General features: G+C 37.9%; 4 protein-coding genes and 1 long non-coding RNA gene across 6 annotated transcripts; 2 read left to right on the plus strand and 3 right to left on the minus strand.

The window, feature by feature from the left end:
- Positions 1-77: 77 nt before the first annotated feature.
- si:dkey-66i24.7 lies at positions 78-2,871 on the plus strand. Its single transcript, XM_034219551.1, has 2 exons — positions 78-453; positions 1,264-2,871. Exons 1-2 carry the CDS (start codon positions 360-362, stop codon positions 1,869-1,871), a joined length of 702 nt encoding a protein of 233 aa, XP_034075442.1. The 5' UTR covers positions 78-359; the 3' UTR covers positions 1,872-2,871.
- On the minus strand, positions 2,577-5,797 carry LOC117548344. The gene is made up of 3 exons (XM_034219549.1): positions 5,142-5,797; positions 4,193-4,424; positions 2,577-4,085 (listed from the first exon to the last, which is right to left on the minus strand). Exons 1-3 carry the CDS (start codon positions 5,439-5,441, stop codon positions 3,361-3,363), a joined length of 1,257 nt encoding a protein of 418 aa, XP_034075440.1. The 5' UTR covers positions 5,442-5,797; the 3' UTR covers positions 2,577-3,360.
- LOC117548347 lies at positions 4,290-6,724 on the plus strand. The gene is made up of 2 exons (XR_004569323.1): positions 4,290-4,485; positions 5,134-6,724. It is a non-coding gene; the product is annotated as an uncharacterized LOC117548347 (long non-coding RNA).
- Positions 6,248-10,392, minus strand: elob (elongin B). Its single transcript, XM_034219552.1, has 4 exons — positions 10,309-10,392; positions 8,462-8,596; positions 7,884-7,992; positions 6,248-7,721 (listed from the first exon to the last, which is right to left on the minus strand). Exons 1-4 carry the CDS (start codon positions 10,309-10,311, stop codon positions 7,609-7,611), a joined length of 360 nt encoding a protein of 119 aa, XP_034075443.1. The 5' UTR covers positions 10,312-10,392; the 3' UTR covers positions 6,248-7,608.
- A 1,062-nt stretch (positions 10,393-11,454) lies between these two features.
- zgc:153292 (uncharacterized protein LOC100003014 homolog) lies at positions 11,455-15,522 on the minus strand. Of its 2 annotated transcripts, none has more exons than XM_034220299.1 (12): positions 15,367-15,522; positions 14,666-14,867; positions 14,485-14,517; positions 14,232-14,347; positions 14,029-14,140; positions 13,767-13,799; positions 13,632-13,664; positions 13,295-13,528; positions 12,596-12,699; positions 12,261-12,426; positions 12,107-12,169; positions 11,455-11,875 (listed from the first exon to the last, which is right to left on the minus strand). In XM_034220299.1, the coding sequence occupies exons 1-11, from the start codon at positions 15,429-15,431 to the stop codon at positions 12,125-12,127; spliced, it is 1,143 nt and encodes a 380-aa protein (XP_034076190.1). In that variant the 5' UTR covers positions 15,432-15,522; the 3' UTR covers positions 11,455-11,875; positions 12,107-12,124. The 2 variants fall into 2 exon arrangements, with proteins under 2 accessions (XP_034076190.1, XP_034076189.1); XM_034220298.1 differs by having other exon boundaries at positions 13,632-13,673.
- Positions 15,523-15,609: the final 87 nt, after the last annotated feature.

A 15,609-nucleotide genomic window follows, 5' to 3' on the forward strand; every position in this document is an offset into this window, starting at 1 on the left:
GGAAGAGAGCAGGGAGTGAAGAGGTGGGCCAGTTAGATATACGCTGGGATATGTAGTTTAAATCAAGCTGCATTTAAAATCACCCAATGCATTTCCTCTCTTTGAAAACTACACTACCCATAGCGGTGATAAAGCGTTGACGGTGTTGAACAGTTCGCAGCGTTTAGGGATTGTAGTTTAGTTGATACACTATAAACATTAGAAGCCCGTTTATGGCCACTAGAACGAACTACACGTCCCAAGCGGCTAAGTGACGTTGTTATTGTCATCGTTTTACGCGATGCATCGGTGCTTCTGAAATGTTGTTAAATGCCACGGTAATTACAGATTAATACATTGAGTTCTGTAGTATTAACTCCATGGAGGTACTCGAGACAATTGTGATACACAGTACTGAAGTTGAAGGAAAGGAAACTGTCGTGTGTAGCGTGGACATCGATAAAGCCAAAGCTGGTTAGTAACGTTACATGGTGAAGTTTAAAATGTTTCATCCAGTCATCGCATGCAGCGAGGAGGGCCTGATGAATGCGCACTAATCTATGATTATTATTATTGTCATAAACCATGATCTATATACTGTCAGTGACACTAAAGAAACTGAAAGTTATCCATTAACTTGTGTCCTCAAATAGTTGTTTCCATCAGACAGGTTGTGTAAAATAAAAATGATTCATTTTTTTTAAACACAGGGGGAAAACTGTTAATGTTAAGGGTCTCTATATTCATACATTCTATGATAAGGAGGTTAAATGCAAAGTTATATATTTTGTCAACAAATTAAAGAAGAAATTCAGATCAGAATACTTGGGTGAAAGTACTAATACTGCACGGTTCACATCCTTCAATACAAGTAAAACCCATGCTAAAACCTTACAAAAGTAAGTAATAAGTATTTGTAAAGCAAGTTTTATCTGTTAACTACATTTAAAGTATGAAACGTTTGGGAGGTAATTATTCAGTTATATGGATACTTATGCTGATAGTAGTTGGGTAGAAAAATATATCATACTATACAATTATCATATGCTTGTATGGTTTCTGGCCTGTGCAAATCACTGAAAGGAAAGGGGATGAAAAACCTCAAATCTAAAAGTTACTTAAGCTGCCAGACACCTTTTATAAAGTTAAACCTAAAAGGTTTACCTATGAAATGTAGTGGAATTAAAGTATGAAGTTGCATACAATGAAAATACTCCAGTGCAAAGTACAGTATTGGTGTAGATGTAACTTAAAAACATGTTATATGTTTGTTTTCCTCTCTAGAATTTATATGGACCCTGCAGGCTACATGGCACCTTGTCAACACCAGACTTGAAATGGACCAGGCTTTTGATCAGCCAGTGTGCAAGAAAAAGAAACTTTGGGAGATGGTGGCAGAGAAAGTGATCACCAAACTGCGGGAGTCAGAAGTAACGAATGTCACAGTGAAGGCCTATGAATGTGACCTCAAGTGGAGAAACTTGCTGGCAACTTACAGGAAGAATGCTGAGAGGGCAAAAAGGCTGGGGGTGAACAGCGTCCACTGGGAGTTTTTCAAGGCCATGCACGAGGTCCTGGGTAAGAGCAGGGAGGAGGTCGAAGCCCAGCGAAGGGCAAAGCTCAGTGGGACCAGAGTGGGCAATGCCATAGCCAGCAAGAGGTTTACCCCAATCCTCCCTACACCTCCTGCTACATCAGCTGCTCCCTGCTCGGCCCGGCCGCCACAAGACGTCCTGCAGCTTTATATGGAGCTGCAAGAGAGGAAGATGAACATGTGGGCTCAGCAGAAAGCCCTGGAGGAGAGGAAGATAGAGGCTATTAACAACCTGGCCCAGGCTATCTCCAGCCTGGCTGAGAAGAACAGCATGCAGATGTCAAAGGATGGACACTAAACCCCAAAAGTTGTTGCTCTTATCAAAAAAGACGTTTGACAATGCACCAAGAAAGGCAAAGGCAAATTAGGGCAATTTTTACGATTCACAATAGATAATAATTACAGAGCTGGGGGAGAATAGAAACATTTATTTGTGAAAGTTTGTGCTTTTCTCCTCGTAAATGTAACACTTTTATCTCATAGAATAATCGTTTTGGCAAAATGTTACAGTTTGAAGAATGTGTAGATTTTTTCAAATATTATTTTGGCTGTTTTCGCCTTTAATCGATAGCCGACGCCAAGGACGGAAAGGAAAGTTGGGGAAGGATTTTATTTTTATTTTATCTTACCTTTATTTAACCAGGATAGGTTGAGATGACATGCAGCAGTCTTTGCACTAAGCCTTAGCCTCTGTACATGGGGCGCCAGCTTTAAAAGGTAAGCTCCCCGGCAAGTCCCACAATTTTAGGAATAGGTCTGACTTCTGCACATTTCAACCTGACACCAGAAGATGAGACATGAGACACAGACCCACGAAATATACCCTGGACAGCTCTCGATTCTACTGCAAGCAGATCACAAGCCGCCTCAAAGTTGTCCTTTTTTATGTCCTATTAGATGTTATTTATACTTATTTTTTTCCTAAAAGATAAGAGCGAGTTATTGTACCATTATCACTGTTCCAGTTATTGATATTTAATGTCAACAACCTATGCAAGAGTAGAACATTTTTAGTCTGCTTTAATACATGGTGCTAATGAACAAACTGAAGTGGAAATAATCACAGCAGGATTATGATTATTGTTCAAGGGAAGTCAAAATAAGACCTCTTCATACTCACATTTGACTCTGGAACCATAGTTAGTTAAACTGATCATCTTTCCTAATAGAGGTAACGATAACAACTATAGTATTCATAGACATGCTTGTACTGTTATTGTATTTATAGGATACACTTTATCAGCCAGTGTGAACACATTAAGAATGTAGAGTATTCTAATAAAGAGTCCTGCCATAAATACTGCCTTTGCAAATGTTTTGTCTGTCTTGGCTATGAGCCTGATCAAGTAGAAAGTGGATTGTTGAACTTGTTTGCCAACTAGTGGTCAAAGTGAGAAACACACTGTGGCATTTCTGATCAACTTTAAAGCAGGAGGGTCTGATATGAAGAAGAGCTGTGTAAAGTTAAATGTAAACTGTGTCGAAGGGAGCTGTGGCCCTCAGTCTCATTGCAGACAAGATCTGCTCTAAGGCAAAGCAAACATTTTGTAAAACAAAAATATATTCCAATAGGTTTCTGATGTGTTTTGTTCATCATTGTTTAAGGATTTATCCCTTGGTTCCTTAGAAGAAAAAAAATTTGACACTCAGTTTTTTTTGTCTGGTATAAGTCCTTTTTTGTTGTTGTGAGATTACATTTTCATTCCGTTTTGATGTCTTTAAGGTCGTTTTACTATTTATACATTTATGTGACATCCGTGCAGCATAAACATTCTGAAAGTCTTCCCCTAGATATCATCACATGTGTTTACAGAACCAACGTTTTTAAACAACAAATCTGAGATGGTGTCACGTCTTTGTGCACCTTCTTCATCTACCTCCCCATCTTCCTCTGGGGTTGTGTCTTCCTCTTTCTCAACGTCTCCTTGAATCACTTGTCCCATGTCCAAAAATACATTGTGCAAGACACAAGCTGTTAGCACGACAGCTCTCGCTCGATCATAGTTTCCTATATCCAGATACTTGAGCCTTTGAAATCTGGCTTTCAGGTTGGCAACAGCTTGGTCTAGGATGTGAAAATGCTCCTCCAGATTCTTGTCAAAGAGCTCCTCTCTGGGTCCCTGATTCCCTAAATATGGAGTTAAAATCTGAGCTGTGAGCGGATAGCCAGCTCTGGCCAAGAGGCAGGAGCCAGGGGGCATCAGATCAGGATGCTGTTTGAGTTTGTCTTTCAGAGCGTTGCCCATGTCCATGTTCGACCCTTTACTGATTGTGCAGTGTAGGAACCGGCCCTTACGGTCACATACGAATTGAAGGTTGAGCCAGGAGTCGGGATGAGCCTCCTCCTTCATCCTCTTCACCTCAGGCATTGTGCTCTCCACATCGTGTTTCCCTATAGGCAGGCGGATGGGGATGCGGGTGTGTCCCAACACTCCCAGGACCTGAGGGAGACTTTGCTGCTGCTCTATCTCTTGTATGCAAAGTGGGAAAAGGGCTTCTACAGCTTCTATGCCTTGAGAAAAACGGGGAAATACCATCAATATTATTATTTTCAAACTACTCTTAAATCATTGACACTTCACTGATCATGTCCCACAGACAACATTGAAGTCAACCCACCGACTGGCCATCTGATTTGCCTCTCTTCCAGTGTGTTGATGCGCTCACAGAAAGAAAAGAAGGTCCTGTGGATGTTTCCTTTCTCCAGGTGGAAGAGGCGGGACACAGAGCGGTAGCTGACTCGCTCAGAGAGCAGAGTGAGGGACAGCTGGACAGTGTTGGACAGGGACAAGCGAGCCCGTCCTGCCATTCGAGCCCTGGATTTGGAGCTCTGAAGCAGGTCTGTGATGTACTGATAGAAGGGGGGGAAAAAAGAAGATTATGTTCCAGTATCAGTCAGACACTGATTCAAGGTATTTCAGGCGACATTTTTTCGTATCATAATGCATTCACTAACTAATTTATTGTTGCAAGAAAGAGTGTATCTCCATAGTCTAACAGCAAGAAAAATAAACAAATATATTGGTCTCTTTAATGGTTTGAAAGAAGGGGCAGCTCGAAAGAAACATGAGGCCAAAGACAGGCAATGTAAACATTTGGTGTGAAATGTCGCAAAAAGTTTTTGTATGATACATTTCAAATGACAAACGTAAACTCAGTGGGCTTCAACAAACATCAAAAACATATAAGATAAGGATATATATGAATATGATCAAACTTTTGTATTATTGTTGTCGTAATTGGAATAATAATATTGAAAGTAAAATAAAAGTTTGACCTGTTAACCACAACAAAAATATTTGCTTTAAACTGCCTTTTTAGGTAAAGTTGGTAACATTGAATTGTGCTAGTTTGATGTGCATTTAATGTGTATCTTATTTGAATACACTGTAGCCTTGAGTGTTGTGTCAACCCTGGGGTCTTACAATGTCTGTGTACACTTGTTCGAAGAAAAACACGTGAGAATATCAGATTAGTGCACAGCAGATAAGTTAAATCATGTTACCCCTTTTGACAGAAACTTATTTTAACAGTAAGTGTGTTCGTATCACCTAACACAGACTGATACCTGGACTGCAGCACCGTCTGAAGCCTCCAAAGCTTCCTCCGGGTACTCTTCCTCCGCGGGACTGCTGCACAATGTTGTCGTCTGCAAATCTTCGGGCTGCACATTAGTTTGACTCTGCAATGAATGTACGTATAAAGCAGTAGGAGACTGAGTTTTAAGTGTCGCCATCATCTCAGCTTCCAGGACCCCCTCCACCGCCTGGTCCAGCCGCTGCTCCAGCTCGCCCGGGGACAGGGGCTGCCACTCCCGCTCCACCATGTCCAGCACGGCCCGGCCCGCAGATAAAACATACTCCTCCATTTGTTGTTGTATTATGTTGGCCTATCCTTTGTTAAGTCATGGGTACTCTTTTTTGCCCATGTATAGGACACGTTAGTTAAACCAACTAAGTTGTTAGTAGTTGCATAGCTAGGACTCGCTGATCACCGAGGCTAGCAGAATGCTAAACTAGCCTGCTACTGCTAGCTAACGGACGTTGCCTTCATGTGTTCAATAAAGTTCAGTATGCTGCCTTCAAGTGCTTTCGGAAAATTCGGAAACTTGTTTTCAATCATTAACAACAATACACAAAGTAAAAATAAACATATACACAGGTTAATGTATCTGAAGGCAAATGTCAAGGGATAAACACGTTTTAAAATTAAATCAAAACATACAGTAAGTAAGTATGTCTATCTAAATAATACAATTTTCTCTTTGAAACATGTTAGTGAGGTTTAACTCAAGCACATTTCATTTATGAAAAAGTACAGTACCTATGGGAATGAACTTAACTAACAACATTGTTTGCAAAGTGGTATATGTTAAAAGTGTATTGTTTTATTAACCAATTTATGAAGTGACTGAGAAAGCAAGTCATAGTAAATGCCATCCCATCTTATTGAATATAGTTACAGTATGTGTTCAACTCATTACCTTGCCATTATCTTCTGTGATAGCTTATGTTATTGCATATGAAGCTGACTCTTAGCACTGCAAGTAAACACTGTATGATAAAATGTAAAGCAAAATCAATAATTATTTTTAGTTGGCACAAAATAATTCAATATCTATAACTATCTTGTGTTTACCTTGGACTGTATACAAAACACCACAGTGCACAGGGGTGAAAAACAGATGTTTTAATGTTGAAATCATTTACAAGTGCAACTTTGATCATGTCCTACTGTTTAACAGCCTCCACTTGCAAATGTTAATGTCAACCATGTTATTCAACAACCCACGGTCAGAATGTAATTTCCTGTTGTAACTAATAGAGGGTTTTAGTTGTTTCTTTAAGTGTAGTTTTCTAGATCACAAGACCCAGTGTTATATTTAAATTTGATTATACAGCTTTTTATGTGATTTTTTGATTTCATTCAATGTGCAGATAATAATTCCCCTTTTAACTTCAGGAAAACTATAAGAAATAAGGTAATCAGGTATAATACAACACAAGTTGCAGCATGAACTGAACCTTAATAGGAAGGGATTCTGGTACAATGCAGAGTCAGATGTGCAGCCAGCTATTCACAGGCACGGTTCATAACTTTGCACATGACAAACTTCCTGTTCAATTAAAACGGTTTGCCCCACTGATTAAAGTCAAGATCTCATCAACATCTCTAAGATGTCATCAGCTGCAATAAACATTGGAGAGGAAATTGGTAAGGTAAAAAAAAATCACTCTTAATTTATTTTTGATTGCTGCCTGTCGAACTTCACATTCAACACCAGGTCCATGCCAGCGTAACATGTGTTGTAAATACCAATGAGTGCATTCAGTCTCAGTAACTTCTGTGAGCAGCTACAACTACTGATTGGTAAAGAACCTGGAAAATGCTCATCTTAAATGCCAGATCTCCTGCCAACAAGTTAATCTATTTTATTTCAGATTACTATGGTTGTTTTTGAAATACAGATGGTAACTTAGAAATTCACAAAATCCAAGCTATTGTTGCAACACATATCCAGGCCAAAGACCAAAAACATGTTAAATCCTAGTAATAGTTTAATAAAGAAACACACAAACATAAAGCCTAAACATGTCACACCTCATCAACTCCAACGTTTAAGCCAGCAAAATAAAAAACACAAGTAAGGCAGCAATAACCTTACCCCAAATAAAGACTAGAATGAATTAAATACGAGGTACAATTTCTTATGTTCAGTCGTTACCAATCCCATGGGTGACTGACAGTGTTGTGACAAGCCCTCCAGGAATCTGAAGGGTCTTGTGTGAAATTATCAATTTATCTAGCATGCGTTCACCGATTTCAGGACAAATAAACCACTTTGAAGCACCCACCCTCACATTTACAACAAGGGGTATCCGTGTTTGTAACTGTTTATGCCCAGCTGAAGATCTGTTGTCGGCATGGTAAAACTCACCCGTGGAAGCATCACTTCCCAAAATTCTACCCTCCCTCCAATCCGTGCATTCTCCCTCCGACCCCCGTGTGTCCCTTTGGTCTTCCTGCCCCCTCCCTCACTGTACAGCCTGCTCGTTGGCTGTGCTGCCCGAGTCCTGGGGCTTCATGACGTCAGGGAGCTCTGGGGGAGTGGAGAAAGACTCGAGCCTCAGCTGCTCAAATGAATCATCTGGGAGAATGACAGAAAGTGACAACGGTGAAAAGAGAGAAAGAGTTTACAAAACGGAGTAAACCAGGGCACACAAAAAAACAAAATAATTGATGGTATTTAAATAACAAAACTACCTGAAAATGTTTTAACATGGGGGCGATTAAAGGCTACACTACTTACCACTCAGACGGAAGGCTAATCCCACCGTTGCTGGGGCCTGAGGTCGGGCTGTTTGATTTGTAAAGCCACAGTTCCCAAGAGTTTGACTGTCATTGAGCATCACGTCATCCTGGTAAAGAAAATGGTAGTGTAGAGCTTGATTCACTTTATATTTAACACAGTGAGTCACACAGTATAAAGTAACAGCCTTTACAAAGATTGAGTTCAAGGCATCTGAAGAGATCTAGGACTGACAGTGCAGTGATATCTAAAATAGTTAGAAAGGTATCTCTGTTTTTATTCATATAGTGAACCCAACAAATTGATGCAATTCATCACATTGATAAAAAAATATGATCATATACAGTAGCAGTTCATTCATTGAATTGTAACATTGCATATATATTAAATACAGACATACATGCTTTAAAAAGATCCCATTAAAAGTATCTCATAGCCAAAAGCGACGTTTTAATATGGTTGTTTTGTCTGTCTAAAAGTAAGAAGGCTGAATATGTTCAATTCACTGACAAATATGACAATGGAACTTGAAAGTGGTCCACTAACTAACATTTCCCTATCAAGGACAGGTCTTTTACCTTGTAAAGTTTCTGATCTTCAGGTGGCCTCTTTAAAACGCCTTCCACAATGCGCTTGAGTTCATAGACTGTGGTTGACTCTTTGGCATCTGTGAAGATGGTTGTCTTGTTACGTCGGATCATAAGAAACACATCCTGAAAGAAAAGTCACAGAGGAAAAACTGGACATGAGGCACTGATGACTTCAAGGTGTATTCTTTACTTTTTTTAAAAATATTCCAGCACGAACATCAATAAAACCAAAGCCGATTAGGAACGTTACATCCTGAAGTTAAACTGGTTTATCCGAGTCATTTCATGAAGCAACATCTTTATGAATGTTCTCTAGTCTCTGTATATTGCAGATTATTAGTCATAAAGTGATATGAACTGAAAAATGTAGGTCATACTGGTGTTTCAGACAAGCTGTGAAAAAACTAAGGCATTATACTTTAACATAACAAGTTGGACATGTGATGCTAAATCATATAATGACAATGACATGCAATAATGGTAGAAGTACCCAAACCCTTAAGTTATGTAAAAGTACTAATACCAAACAGTTTGAGTAGCAGATAGCTTATTTTTTATGAATGTAACATTTTTGCTTCAACTTCCTATGTTTGTATAAATATGTGTTTATTCATTTTCTAATATGGTGCAACTGTTACAAAACCTTCTCCCTGGCATTAATAACATATAGGTAGTAGTAGAGGTGAAGATTTTGGAGTTTAGCCTGAGTTATTGGCATGTTATTATCTACTTTATTTGCTTATGGTTTACAGTAGGTTGATAGACTGTTTCATTGTCTTTAACACAAACATGAGATTGTGCCAAACTGAAGATATTGCTCTGTGGTTATTTGTTAAACTCGGGGAAATAAAATGCAAAACTTATTTTACCATTATCGGTGTTCAGAAAAATCAGTAAACATATGTAAATGTATGGAAGTTGTAGTGAAGCTGGCAGGGACAGCAGTTTGGTTATTTAGTTAATTATTCTTGGCAACTTACACTTTCTAAGGTTTTAAACTGGTTTCTTAAATTAAATGTTAACTACTACAATCAAAGTTGTAGATCTATGTCTTGAAATACCATTTATACTGATAAGAATGTTGTTGTGGATGTCTTTTATTTTCATTCTGACTAGATAAAAGTACAATTTTAAAAAGTAGTCAAGTTATTGTGCATATCAATGCAAATAGTGTACTTCGATAAAATGATCAAAAAGACTGGCCATAGCAGCTGCTAGCTAGCGTCAAAACGAGCTAGGTTAGCTTAGCTCTGGCTACTAAGGTGGTCGGTAAACCAACTGTTAGCTGCAGTACTTTAGCTTCCTCGATAGAAAAGTTACCACTGAACACACTTTTATGCATACATGTAAATGTTGACATCAAGTTTATTTTAATATATGTCGTTTTGTAGATAACAACGTTAGCTGAGCTACAGCATCTATCGTCCCTGTCAACTTCAGCTAGTTAGCTTCTTCATGGTAAGCTAGCCATTTCATCAAAAGCAAAGTTTGTTGTTTGAGCTGTCACTTTTTAAAAACAATGCTAATATATATGCCATTTGTATTGGACCCTGCTATGCGTTCCTTGATATTAATTCTAGCATTGCAAAGCCCAGTCGAAGCTATCTGAGCTACAATGTTGACGTTAACCAATGTAAGGAAGCTAACTCATGCCAGCAAGCGTTAGCTAAACAAAGGCATCAGCTTTAGGAGGACCGTTTTATAAGACAGGCTTAGTTTACCAACTGTCAGCATGTATCTTTAAACTCAGACAATGTCTAAATGAGAAATTAAAGTAAGGTTTGTTTAGTCAACAGGCAATTACACTGTGAGCTGTATCTGTTTTCCTCACTCACCATTTCTTGCGGTTGGTTGCACACAGGAAAAAAAAACTGCCTCCACCGCACAGCGACTACTGAGATCACAGCAGACAGAACAACTCCAACACCAACCAGCAGGTGGCGGCACTTTAACCCTCTTATTCTAGTGTTATTTTGGATTTTATTTAATATTTAAATAAAACGATTCTTTAGAAATATATGCTGGAATACATTTAAAAAAAGGCACTGAGTTTCTAAATAAATGCATAGAAACATAGACATGAGATAACGTGGTTGAATAAGAAATCGATTTTCAAACAAAAAGGTTTTCAAAGGACTTTTATAATGTGTGTGTATAATTCCACATTAATTTAGGGGATTTATATATCCTATTTCCCAGCTTCTTATTTTATATTCAAAGGAATGGGGTGTTGTTATTTCACATTCAAACAAATCAAAGGCATATTTATTTATTTTCTACTAAATTCAATAAAGATATGTATTTATTATTTATCTGTGATACTAGAAATGTGATTTGTGGTTTTTAAAGTTCGACACAATTGTACTTTCAAATTCATATTATATATTGTTGTTCAGTTTTACATGCAAGTACATTTGCTAAAGTAAAACCCCACTTTCATGTCTCAAGAAAGAAATGAAGCTATATATGGAGACAACAGAGCTTCATCATCAAACCAATGATAAGCCTTCAGCATGTCTCCCTCCCTAGTGAAACAAACAGGTGTTTATTTTAACTGGTTGCATTTCTTCATGTGGAAGAACTAAACTTCCTCCTCTCAGCCCGAGGCAGCTGTCACTGCAGTGAGTGTGACAGCTGAACTGACAGCAGCTGAGAATAACAAATTAAGCAAGGTGTGACAAAATGTGAAAGAGGTCTGTTTTTCTGTAATGACATCTGGTTGGCAGATAAGAGGCTGCATCAAAGTGTGATACAGAAAGAATTACAATCATTTAAAAACCTACACAAACGGGTAAATACTACTTCGAAAGGTGGTTTTAAAAATAAAAACAATTAGAATTTATAAACTAAATAAAATAGAATGGGCATACTAGAAAATGTGTCACTTGAAACATGCTCCTGAAACCTAGATGGTGTTTTCGTTTTTTTGTCCAAAAGATTTCTTATTTGTGTAAAAGCTTTTTCATGTTAACACGTAAAGCTGACTGCTGAAAAGTTGATTTATTTCAAAAACACATTGACTACGCAGGAGTATTTTTTTCGTAGTCTCATTTTGCAAAATGCCACTTAGTCAACACAATTCTCATTTAAAGTTATTATACATGTTTTACATTTTACATACATAAACAACAAACAATAAGGCAAAGAGGCCTAAAATGTTCCAACCCAAAATAACTGGACTCCAGCTGTCTCACAGTTGCTCAAGAAGATTTAGGAGCTTATGTAACAGAAGGGCCAACTCACAGAATCTTGACGTGAATCATTGTTTTATCTACAAGACTCAAACTAACATCACCAACAGAAATCTAGCACATTTCCATGACAGTTCTTGATCGGTCATAAAATAACCTTCTTCCCCGCTTTGTTAATGACACCAACCGATTTCCTTCCACATCAATTGACCTGTAAAACAATAATAGAAACAATTGGTAACATCAAAGTAAACTGTTAAAAAATACCCTAATATCCTCAAACTTGTCTTAGAATGTTTTCAAATTCATTGACTTTCTCTTTCTGGATAACACCTTAAAAAATGCCAAAATGATTCACCAGTACACCAGCATTTTCTTAATATTATATAAAAATGTGGTATGTATTTGGACACATAAACGTTTGAAAATGTATTCAACTCACCAAATAAACTTGAAATATTTATCTCACAACAAAAGCACTCTCCCGGATCTTGGAGTAAACATACTGTGGAACAAACAGGCAAGAAAACAAGAGTCATTTTACAGCGTGTGTGTATTTATCATAGACAAGTCAAATGCTTAGAACCTGCACTTACATCCAGTCCTCTGGGGGAATGAACAGGCTCTGGTCCCTTACAGCAGAGCACTGAAAAGGGTCTCTCCTTTGTTTTTGAATGCTCTTTGAAACACAGACTGAAAACCTTGGCAGGCAGATAGACATCCCAGTCGGGCGCATGTTCCTCTATTAGATCACTTACCATCCTGTTAGGGAGCAGCAAAAAGAAAACATGTTGGAATAATAAGAAACATTTCATTTCCAGGAGTGACCTTAATGTGGCCATGACACATACATTTGGACCTCTGAAATGCACCAAAGAAATACAGATATAGTAATAAGAGAGCAAATAAGATCTGTATGTAAAGTACAGACCTGTCAATCATCTGCTGTGTGACCAAATCCAAAGTGCCCGTCTGCTGATGATAGACAACAAGAGCCATGGAGACCTTCAGCTGATCTTTCAGTTCTCTGTTGATCTAACACAGTGTACATGTGAGAAACTGGTCGATAAGGAAACAATACTGCACCAATACAATTATAACTAATATCTGTAGGGAGCTAAAAAGTCTGCTCATACTCCTTGCTAGGGTCCCACTAGCATGTGTCTAAATGTAATTGATCAAAGAAGGTTTTTTTCTTGGTGTTGTTGTCAAAGCTTCATGGCTGGATTGATAGCAAAGAAAACAACAAAAGATCTTATGCAGCAGCTGCATTAAGTGTGATGGATGGTGGTAGAGATTACAAACATTATCATGTTTACTATTGTGAGCGTTCATGTCATTGCTGAACAACAACAGAATTAGACTATTAAGGGTTATAAATCCTATGCAAAGACAATATGCCACTATATCTATATCCCTTAAATGTGGTTTTAAAGAAACCTTCAATGACAGACTTTGGGCTGATTTAAGGCCCCTATGTTTGGTTAGTTTTCAGGAACTTCTATCAAAAAAGTATGGTTATGTCAGATGAATTGAATATTGAGATGGAAGCTATTTACAAGTCTGGCAATTACAATGACTAAAAAGGGGCGGTTATCAAAAGTATCAATTCAATCAACAATGTACTCACTTTGTGGACTATGTCATGAGGCAGTCTGGAGAGGATTCTGAACGGGTATCCAAAGTGGGCGATGATGTCCACGATTTGCTTTGCCACATCTGGAGGGAGGCAAGACTGCATCGGCACAGCTTCCACCCACTTGGAGTAGTAGTCCGTCACAGTCAAGATGTATTTGTGCCCGTTCAGTGTTTGATGCAGCGGACCCCTGACATCCAGGCCAAGCCACTGCCACGGCTCTTTCACCTGCCATCACATCGTGCACACATGCCATTGCAATAAGAATCCCAATCCATTTAGTTTGTATTTATTTGTTTCCATACAATCAGATTATCTCAGAGTAACATACCTCTATCAACTTTTCGGGATCTTCACACGCTGTCTGTGAACACTACAGAAGAGCACTTGTTTAAAATACATCTTAATATAGAAGTCCAAGTTTAAAAGGCAAATATTGCATTTTCAAATCATGAAGACTACATACACTTAAATTGTCATCTGGAGCCCACTGAATGTCCTGAGGGTGTGTGTGAAAAATAGAAAATAATCATATTAGAAAAATGTAAGAACAGTAATGGATAATAATAAACTTAATAATTATGGTAAATATCCAACAACATAAGGCTTTTAATCTGCCTAATGTCATACCATACATGCCCTGATTTATGCTATGAAAAAATATTTGTTTTTAAAATTATTAAAACACGGATTTGTAATTATATTTGATATATAATAACATCACTTACACGTGGTTCGCAATAATCTCCATGGAAGAAATGTGGAAATGACTCTATCTTCAACAGCCCTTCATCGACAATAATCCTCCATTTGTCATTAGTCTTTTTTGGGTCTTTGTCTCTGATATCAAACAAGACAACAAGACGCATTAAAAAGGCAAGAATACAAATGGGTACAAACTTGATAAAATACACTTTCTATAGTAACATACCCAGCAGGCTCTTCTGTCTGTCTGGCTTCTTTGCTCTGGACTCTTGTCTTTGCCTTGACAGGAGTCCTTGTTGGAGACTGAGGTGGACTTGTGTGAGAGGCTTTAACATCAGGGGGCTGCGTTCACAATGCAGAAAACCACACACTGTTTCAGAGATTTCAGAGATTGAGGTCCCTGATTTATATTTTTAACTTCAGTCAAAGAAAGCTCAAATGTTTTATTACAGTTAAATGTCAATACAATATGCTCTCACCTTGTTCCTCTTACTTCTTGGGGTGCTGGAAGCCTGCATCAGGTGGACAGTAATTACATATGATATATATATATATTAGAGAATTATCAAGAAAGGACAAAGACGTTTTTTTGATGAAGCAGCTAGCCAATTAAAGAATTTAAATATCTTGTTCTGAAAAATATGTTGGCAACATACAAACCTTCCTTTTTTGTGCATCGCCAGGGGATGGAAATATGGTTGGAACTGCATCTTCTAGCAGTTTCACACATTTTCCTGATCTGTCGATGCATTGTTCCTCAAAGTGGTCGATGCACAGCACTGAGAAGCGAGATGGCGTCCAGTCCTTCCACTTCATGTTGAGAAGCCATTTCTTCAGTTTTCTGGGATTGTACAGGGGAAACCTACAGTAGCACAGACATTATTAACTTATTATCATTTTTAAAGACAGTAACATTTGCCTTGTATTTTTCTATTTGCAATTCATCACATTAACAGTGTCTGTCTAAAACCCACTTTCAAATTGGTGAAACCATTAGACCACATAGAACAACTCGTTAACAAAAACACATACCTACAATTGTCAAATTATGACTACATTTTCACAGAGTCCAGACTCTTTTAAATAATAATTGAAATGTGCGTTATTTTCATTTTGAAAGAGCAAGAAATAAAGATTTCAATGACTTTTTCTATACCCCATTAGGCTCATCATGTTTACTTTTATACTTAAAAAGCATTGCTAGATCAAACATCAAAACGAGCTGGAAACACTACGCCGGGAAACCAAAAAGTGGCTACCTAATGTGATTCATGCTGATCTTTATGTTAGCTAAGTTAGCTTAACTTTCCACAAATCTGCAAGGTTTTCCCTGTTTACGAGTGAATAATGTTAAAACTCACTTAAAATACTTCACATCGGTCTCGCTGGAGCTTTCGCAATTGTAAGCACATTTATATCTTCCCATTTAGGACAAAATGTTGTTTAATTTGAGACTAACACACTGATATTGTGGCCAAGATATTTGTTTGATACAGTAGTCAAGTAAAAAGAAAATACCACTTCAATATCCGGTCAGAATTTTCAAAATAATATCATGAGGGGTTTGAAACCTTTTGTCTAAAATAAACCCTACATAAATTAAA

This window comes from Gymnodraco acuticeps, unplaced genomic scaffold, assembly GCF_902827175.1.
Source record: "Gymnodraco acuticeps unplaced genomic scaffold, fGymAcu1.1, whole genome shotgun sequence".
NCBI lineage: Eukaryota > Metazoa > Chordata > Actinopteri > Perciformes > Bathydraconidae > Gymnodraco > Gymnodraco acuticeps.